Consider the following 9,576-nt stretch of genomic DNA (forward strand, 5'->3'; position numbering starts at 1 on the left):
CAGTGCTGTGCAATGAGTAAAACACATTCCCCGACAGAGACGGAAAATGTCTTCAATGAAGGCCTGAAAAGGATATTTTCAATTAAATAAAATGACATTTTGTAGAGGGTAATTTGGGGATATTTCCAGGGACAGGGTCAGCTGGGGAGAGAGAATCAAATCCGGGGACGTCTGGCCATCGTGGAAAACAGCACTGAGCTTAAGACCAAGTTGATGAAAGTACTTCTACTGTATCTCAGGTCACATCAACGGTACTGGTTACCAGGAGGAAGACAAATGAGCCAAATAAACTAGTGCTGCCATCCTCTTGAAAAACCAAAACTGAAAATTAAGTTTCTCTCCTTGGCAGCTATTGTGGTCTTCAGTATCTGCATCCTCCACAGCACTACTGCCCAGCAGTCTGAGGTGAGCCCAGTCAGGCTTATAGGTATGGTGGAATACTGAATGGTGATTGCCAAACTTCTGTCAAGTGTTTGGAATAACACCCATGGAAAAGTCAATTTTGGTGACTGAAAGATAAATCAGTCCGCCCCAACACGAATGAATGTCATGAAGTCAGATTGGGTGGATGCAGGTAAGGTACACACTATCTCTGCAGGAGAATGAATGTCATGTAGTCAGATTGGGTGGATGGCCCATGCAGGTAAGATACACACTATAAGAGACCGCAATGACAGTTAAATCACTTTAAACTTTAAACCACACAAGAAGTGAGGGCCCCTGTAACCTCACATGACTAAATTAGATTGTTATGCCCTGCCCTTGGGAAGACCTATGAGGCAGCTACAGAAGACCAAGTCAAAACAGTGTTTACCAGAGTTAAAAGACAACAGCAACACAGGGTAAAACCCCTGGGTGAGAGGCAGCATAACCAGCAGTCCCCAAACCAGAAGCCTCTCCTTCTACAGCAGACACACAAGCTTTTAAGCATCTTGTTACCAAGGCCAAACTCACACAACAAAATTATACATATCTCAAAACTCAAAAGTGTAATGCCTTTACTCAGGAGGTAAACTACAGGTTAACTCACCTCACCGTCTCTGTTCCTTAGTGCCTGACCTGCTCCTCAGTCCGACACCTCGTCTTCACACCTGCCCCAAGTCCACTCGTGCACGACGGACGGCTGCAAGTATGTCACCTGCTCGCAGTGCACCCATGGTCTCTGCTACCTGCCTGAGGAGCTTTGAAGAATGTATGTTCTGTTCACTTCTGATTGGCTCTAAACTAATTGCTGGCAGACAGCAGTTCAGCCTGTAAAGAGGAACAACTGACTGCTCCCATGACACGCTACTCTCTCAAGAGCCACCACTGGCCCCACAGTTCTGTGTCATTGCACCCTGCAGTTGGAGACAGTTAGGACATGCAGGTTCAATCAATCTACATAACCAGATTGTTTTTTGGAGGGGTATTAAGTTGTTAGCCCTCCAAGATATCCACTCTGAAGACGTGATAACAATGCAGGAACAGAAAAGAAACACGTCTGATAAACCACGAAACATAAGTAGACTGAAGACAAATTATTGGTAAATAATAGCAGTAAAGAAGCCTGGCTACTGTCAAATGTCAAATATCTGCAATGATTTCATTCTGAGAAAATATTTCTTGGAGATGGGCATGGGGATATCAATACAAATTCATAGTTTCCAATCTCTAGGTGGCAGTAATCGTTTAGAACACTTCCAAAACATAGTAACTGATTTGCACTCATGTTGTGTATTCCCTATATGTATAGAATGAAGGCAAATTAAAAAAAATGTAATGGCATTGAACTTAAATCAAATCACCAATGAAATTCTCCCAAAAACGTCTTCGAAGATGCCCAGTAAACAGTGTGTGAACACATCACTGACACATCATCAGACAAGGCTGCCTGGTGAGCTCTGGCTGAGCATTCATCATTGAAATGTGAAGTCTCTTTCTGGTCACAGAAGAAATCAAATCAAACAGGATAGAACTCTAGATGACCTCTCGATGACGCTCAAAACTGCAGCACCATGAAAACCACCTTACCTGTCTGAAGCCTGAAGATGGCAGCATAATCTATTGAACAAAGCAATGCAGGATTATACAGAGTATGGTTATTAAATAACAAGATTTTTAATACGAGTATATATGAATTAGACAAGTATAACGGGTTTTATTCATTACAATTGAATAACAGCATTAGTGTCATTATTTAACAGCCACACTTTGTATGTTTTACCACCTGAGAGGCTGTCATGAGAATGTAACTGCGAGATAAAAAAGTGATGAAGTCGACAGATGGAGCTCTTTTTTCATTCCGTACATGATACATGATGACCTATGACCTGGAGTTGCATCTTTGTTTATCATTACTAGACTCAGCCAGTGGACCTGGTTATAACCACGGCAACATCAAAGACATATTACACAGAAATAAATCACCGAATCATGTGCCCCCACAAACACACACTGGTAGGGAGTTTCCAACAGGACAGGGGCATTCCTCTAGCAAGGTTTCACTTTCATTACAAACAATACACTAAAAGCTTTATAACAGTGTCTTGTGGAATCTTTGCACAAACAAGTTATGTTTACAAGACAGAGAGCGAGACTGGAAGTCAATTCACTTGAGAAGACTCGGCTTGTTGTACCACAGCAGACAGCTGTTCCAAACAACAGGAGACGCAAAAAGTTACTCATTCATGCTATGGGAGCAGGTAACGTAGCTGTCGAAGAATATTGTCGACTCATGGATTGGTAACAGTGTTGTAAACATCGAGATTTATCAAAATCCGTTTGTTTTAATCTGCAGTCTATATCTGACATTGTCTAATACTGTTTAAGAACATGTACATGACATTGCACTAAAATAAATGTTTCTGATGTTATAACTAGAAAAACATAACAAATCAACTGAACTAATTTCACTTTCACTCTAATTGGGAAGTACCCTTTTCTAGGATAAGTTTACATTCATATGACTTAATGTAGGCACTAAATATTGACCTCACTCACAGGTCAGAGCACACCAAATAAGGAGCTCATTGCAACACCCTGCAAAGTGGAAGACAAATTACAGTGGGTAAGATACTCTTATTTATTAATATGATTTATATTACAACAAGCAAGCAACACTATATATATATATATATATAATTATTAATTAATATTAATAATATTAATGTGTCATGACGTGGAGACCCCTCATCCTCTCTTCAGGATTGACGGCCCAAGTCAGGTTTAGGAAAAGATTAGGATAATTAAGTACTAAACCAGGCTAATAAACATGAGATTTACATTTCTAACCTATAGGGAGATTGATGCCATCACTTCTCGTCAGAATAATCAAGAATACTGTATGTGCGGATTTTCTATTTGAAAGACGTGTAAAATATGTCTACATCTTTATTTCAGTTAACAGGCCTAATCTTGATTTTAAAAATAAAAATGTAATGACTAAAACGTTGGAATGATGTAGGCCTAAAAATGAAAGATCAAAATGCCTCATAAACATCAAAAATGCACCCAATTCAAATGTATACAAAAGCATATCTCTGAATGAATCAATCAATCTTTGTCACACACAGCCACCTGAGCAGATTAAACCAATAGCACTGGATGCTCATGTCAAAAAGGTAAGCAGCGTAAGAGACCGCAATGACAGTTAATAGCTCGGTCTCATCCATATCAATCCATAAGGTGAAAAATCCGTTATTTAATCTAAGTTTCAGTTTTTTTATTTCCCCAGTAAGCAAACCAGGTTAACTCACCCTCTCTGAACTCACACAACTAAATTATACACATCTCAAAACTCAACACTGTAATGCCTTTACTCAGGAGGCAAACTACAGGTTAACTCACCTCACCGTCTCTGTTCCTTAGTGCCTGACCTGCTCCTCGGTCCTGCACCTCGTCCAGGGCACAGAGAGCCAGTCCAGTCCAGTGGCTCAGTGCCTCATCTGCCCCGCCCGCCCCTTCATCTGCGGGACCTGCCTCTCTCCCTGGCACGGTCCTCCAGGGGCCGGTGAGGGCCACTGTGCCAACGACATGTGTGCAATGGTGGGCACCCTCCTCAACTGTGAGCTGATCACCGACCCTAAGAGCAAAGTCAAGGGCTGCCCATTGTTCCGCGCTTGCCCCAAGTGCCACAGTCTGCTCATGCACCACACGGGCTGCAAGTATGTCACCTGCCAGCAGTGCCGCCATGCCCTCTGCTACATCTGCTTGTGTGACAAGGCAGAGTGCATGAAGGAGAGCTCATACTGGGCTCTGAGCTGCTCTAAGCCTACAGCTGGGAGACAGCAGTTCAGTACATGAAGAGCAACTGACTGCTCCACTGATATGCCGGATTGCAACGAAGACAAGCCAGTTCAATTAATCTACGTTATCGTATTTTTTGAGAGGTGTTGATTTGTAAGCCCTCCTCAATATCCAGTTGACAGATTGTTGAGTTTCATCTTGGCTTCACCTGGTGTTGAAAAGAGATGCGAGACTAAATGTTTCAAAGAATAAGCGCTATGGAACACAAGCTGCTACGACATTTGTAATCTTTGCACTGATGTTTTCATTTTAAGGAAATCTTCCAGATGGGTATGGGGATGCCAGCAGAAGTTCATAGTTTCTAATCGCTAGGTGGCAGTAATATTTCTTTTCAGATCCGCAGCACGACCAGAAGAGAGTAATACATTTGCACACGTTGTGTATAATCTATACATAAACAGACTTTTGCTCTGGCCTTCAGCATATCAAATCATCAATCTAAAGTTCTTCTTTGTTTCTTTCCTCCAAAGAAGATGCAATCGAGAAACACAGCGCTGCTGCCCAAGCAGACCATAACGCATTCCAAGTTGTGGATGAGATTGTAATGACTTCTTGTGCACCTAATTAGCTGCATTCCCTAAAATCAACATGGCGTAGATCTGATTGTGACATTAGAAGATGCGGGATTGTTGGTTACTAGATGGAAAATGACAACACTCAAGAAAGTGATGTATGTATGTATGTATGTATGTATGTATGCATGTATGTATGTGTGTATGTATGTATGTATGCATGTATGTATGTATGTATGTATGCATGTATGTAGAAGGTTGTGTGTTGTATGATGTATTCACTTTGCTTTCACATACATGCCATGAAAGAGGGTATTTATATACTGCTGTAAAAGTCTAGCCTGAACAGGCAATATGCGGCACTTTCACTGAGACTATCAATCCTGCTACTGCACCGTATGAAACTTTATTAAATCAATATAGCCTGTGCTTCAACGAAGAGCTTCTTTCATTCAGGTATGCAGGGCCTTAATAATGATGCAAACAGTGATAGAAATCCACCTGTATTTTTATTCTTAGTGCAGCATAGGGAAACCCCGAGACAGAAAGCAAACACCTCAGGGCCGAATTCATGATGTTAATATGTAAACAATTCCTCAAGGTATCCAGATCACAAAAGTAAATCACATGGTTTTTGGTGGGGAAGAAATAAATTATAATAAGGCTTACATTTTACAAGAAAAGGGAGGAAAACGTGGACACTGGACAGCATTCTAATTTCCAATGGAAACACAAAATGAGCATTTTTAGATTACCTTGCTCTAACCAGTAAGCTTCATTCCTGATCTATTTAATATAACCAATCTGGCTGATGATAAACAAGGGGCACTTACTGTGAAGCCCTGTGTAGCACGGTTTCTAACAAAAGGACTAAACTGGTCTAAACACAACCAGACTTATGCACTGATGATCATATTAATACATTTAGTTGTTGACTATGGTTTATTGACCTGCTATAAATACTGCAAATATCTTCCACATCAGAATTTTTTAACCTCAATGAAGACCTCTCCAGATTAAATGTTAAATAAATACATTTTTAAAAAATTGAAATGATTATGCCGCTACCAGCTGCCTTCATTGTACCATTTTCTTAAAATTGTCAACACAGCAAAGGAGGCACGTTTAACAGTCTGAACTCTATGGTTACAAAATAGTCAAGTATGAAATTAGGTTAACACAACTGTATAGAATGCTCATGTGTACAACTCTTCAAAAAAAAACATAATCCAGACAGAATCATTACGTTTGTGCCCTTCACACTTACTACAAGAAATGTCACAAAGACTAAAAGCATGATCCTCAACATATCTTTAATAAAATGTGAGGCTGGCAAGGGGCATAACACATTATTAAAACCACCAAGGCCACAGTCTTGTCCGTCTGAAGCCAACCAGCCAGTCAAGTTACACAAGTTACACTAACACACGTCCAGTGTCAGCTGGGTATATGAAGCCATCCACTGTCCAACCGGAGTGGCCCTGGAATGAAACAGTCAGGCTCATTCACAAGACTGCACCTCACAGCAGCCAAAAGGGATTCAAGGTCGTGAAGGAAAAAGCGGAATATTCAGCTTTAGCTAAAAAACAATAACATAGTCATATGGCCCTTTCTTGACTGTGGTAAAAAATAAAATAGCAGCATCCACTTTGCCTAAAATATATGCTTTCTTTTCTCTTCCTGATTTCTCAGTAGGTTGACTGCAAAACAAACAGCATCTCAAAGTAGCTGTTAGGACCGTGTTCTTCTGTGATGCTGACTAGGAGACGTTCCTTTATTGAGTCGTCATGTACGCAACAGATTCTTCAAATTTTTTAAACAAGTCGTAAAAACCCGTCTGTCAACCTGTAAAAGTCTTCATGTCTTTATGTGTGACAGCCCTAGCTGTCAAATGTGGACAACATGAAAACAGCATCATGTGTGTAATACGACAGAAATGTTAAATGCAAAATGTCTGCTCTGAGAGCAACTTTACCAGCTGAGGAGTATTTGCCCTCCAAGTCCAAGCATAACAAAGCTCCGAATCCCATGACTGTTCCCAGTCTTCAGGGTAACAGTCTGCCATCAAGACACTCCACCCACGGCTCCCACTCCATGAGACCGCTGGTGGAAGCGCAAACCCCCGCAGTTCCGAAAGGTCTTTCCGCAGATGCCGCAGGCGTACGGCTTCTCGCCCGTGTGGATGCGGAAGTGACGCGTCAGAGCCCAGGAGTGGCGGAAGCGTGCGTTGCAGACGGTGCAGCCGTAGGGCCTCTCGCCCGTGTGGATGCGCTGATGGATCTTCAGGTGCTCCATGCGGTTGAAGTCGCGGCCGCACAGGGAGCAGTGGTAGGGGCTGCGGCCCGGCGGGAAGAGGCTCTTCTTGGGGCTCCGGATGTGGTTTTTGCGGTGCCGGCGCAGCTCCTCGGACAGACGGAAGGTTTGGCCGCACACCTTGCACACGTGCTGGCTTCGCGAATGAGAGGGATACGGTTGATTCTGGGCCGAGCTGGACGTAGGGGGGGCCGCAGGGTTCCTGTGCTGATAGGGTTTGGAGAAAGGCGCAGGATGCCCCGACCCAGCTGGAGGCAATAGGGCCAGGTCAGGGATGTCTGCTGAGAAGATGGGCGAGTCGGCTAGAAATCAAACACAGCAAATGTTTCAGCATTTATTTACACTAGAAAAAAAGACAAACACACGAAATGCATTTCGTCTTAAAATATGGGAAAATACAGGAAACAGAACACTCCCGATGTTGCCTCACCCCACCTACCTAGAGAATGGCTGGTGGATGGAGTGAAAGTGTCTGAATCACAGCTCTGGAGCTGCAAAGGGTCTGGCCGCCAGTCCTCCAAAAGTTGGGACTGGGCGAGAGACAGACTGTCTGCTCCAAAGTCCTCATCTCCCCGTGCTCCATAAGCAACCGTGTCTGAGCTGCAGTTCGGGGCTGATGCCTCGACTTTCACTTCAGCTTCAGAGAGTTTGCTCTGGCCATCAGACAAGGCCTGTGCTGCACTGTGAGCTGTGGCTGAGCATTCATCATTGAAATGTGAAGTATTTTCCTGGATACAGGAACGCAGTCCGGACTGCTCTTCCTTGGTCACTAGTGAACAGAAGAAAATCAGAATCATTTTTGATCAGGGTTGACTTCTAGATGATGCCTAAACCTACTTAATATATTTTGTGCATATAAAAGTATAGTTTTACAATACAAGAAGAACATACCAGGCCTTTCCTGAGATTCATGTTGTAGCTGAGGCTCCTCAGACATGTCATGTTTAATGTCTTGGGTGCACACACGTCCATCCTCTCGGATCTCACAAAAGGTTTCAGCAGAGTAGGTATTGGGGTTTGTATCGGGCGGGTCATCCAGAATTCCAAACATTTCCTTCACATCAGATGGGCCGTCGACACGTTGATTAGAAAGCACTTCTCCATTGCTCTCACAGTCCTGTGTTCTGATGTTAACTGTTGTTTGTCCCCGGCCGGTGCTTAAGGAAGTGAGTTGGTCATGAACCTGCTGGATGCCAATACTACAACTAATGACATCTCCTTTATTCCCACCACCCGTGTGGCGGTGTTCCTCCAGACGATCTTGCACTGTGCTGAGTTCAAGTTCTGCTGCCTGTAATCTAAACTTCAGGGATTTATTATCCCTTAACGTTTCGTGCATTTGGTCTCTCACACCTCTCAACACCTGGCTGACCAGTTTGGTTATTTCTACAACAGCTATCTCCACAGCCACCCCAAGTGCATTTTGAATGGTTGCAGTCAACTCGTCCTGAAAAGAGAAGGACAGCTCTGCGACTAGAGAGGAGCTGGTACCATCATTCGCTGACATATTTGTCATAATCGTTTTTTCCAAACGACCAAACCTCAACCAACGTTCACCCCCACTGGTACACGGCTGGGAAGCGCACTGCTGCTTCTAAGCCACGTAGGTAGTTTACGAGGCTGGCTACTCTCCTAACGTGAAACCGTTAACGTTGCCTAACTAGCCAGCTCACAGTCACACGAAGTTCTAATTATTTATTTGGTTAGCTCGACATCACAACGTATCCAAAGCAGTTTTCACAATTGCCCATGATATCTATAAGCGTATCACGGCCAGCGTTTGTTGAATTAAGCTATTTCCTTGTTGCTAACTAGCTGTATCGAGTTAGCAGCTAATATAGCTACCGTGTTGTTAGAAGTTAGCTAACGTTGTCTACCTGGACATAGCATCAGATATCACAGAGGCTTCTCATCTATGTCAACGGTCAAACGTTAGTGCTTTTCTTCATCAATGTTGAAAATTTTAACAAGAATTATTTGCTGAATAAGACATAAATGTACTACCACAAATACCTTTGACGTTTTTAAGGAAAGTTTACAGTGCCGATGCTGGTAACTGACTTCCTGTTTGTCAAGTGGGACAATTAAAGCGGGCCTCTTGGCATACATTTCAAATTCGTAAAATATTCCTCTAGAAATACCATTATGAAACAGTTTTTAATATTGGGCATCATAAAAACGTTTACGTATTAGCGTCTTCATTGGATATACAAATGAAGTATACATGGCTGTATCCACATATTTCTGTTCTCAAAACCCTGGAATACCTTTCATTTGGCCAAAATGTTTACGCAAAATCGTCATTCTTGTCATTCTTAAAGGCACCCGCCCCTTAAGGCGCGGTGTAGCGCAAGTCTTTTTTTTTGTTGTTGTCAAAAATGACAATTCTGCTGTACGAATAAAACACTGAAATGTAATGTAACCGTGGCCATTTCCAATGTCTTTGTGGCATTTTATGGATCTAGGC

The 9,576-nt window shown here is 42.7% G+C and overlaps 1 protein-coding gene across 1 annotated transcript; it reads right to left on the bottom strand.

Annotated features, from left to right (window-relative positions):
* Positions 1–5,925: 5,925 nt before the first annotated feature.
* On the bottom strand, positions 5,926–8,933 carry si:ch211-284e13.5 (uncharacterized protein LOC793850 homolog). Its single transcript, XM_012834820.2, has 3 exons — positions 8,001–8,933; positions 7,549–7,878; positions 5,926–7,411 (listed from the first exon to the last, which is right to left on the bottom strand). Exons 1-3 carry the CDS (start codon positions 8,623–8,625, stop codon positions 6,861–6,863), a joined length of 1,506 nt encoding a protein of 501 aa, XP_012690274.2. The 5' UTR covers positions 8,626–8,933; the 3' UTR covers positions 5,926–6,860.
* Positions 8,934–9,576: the final 643 nt, after the last annotated feature.

This window comes from Clupea harengus, chromosome 8 (genome assembly GCF_900700415.2).
Source record: "Clupea harengus chromosome 8, Ch_v2.0.2, whole genome shotgun sequence".
Taxonomy (NCBI): domain Eukaryota; kingdom Metazoa; phylum Chordata; class Actinopteri; order Clupeiformes; family Clupeidae; genus Clupea; species Clupea harengus.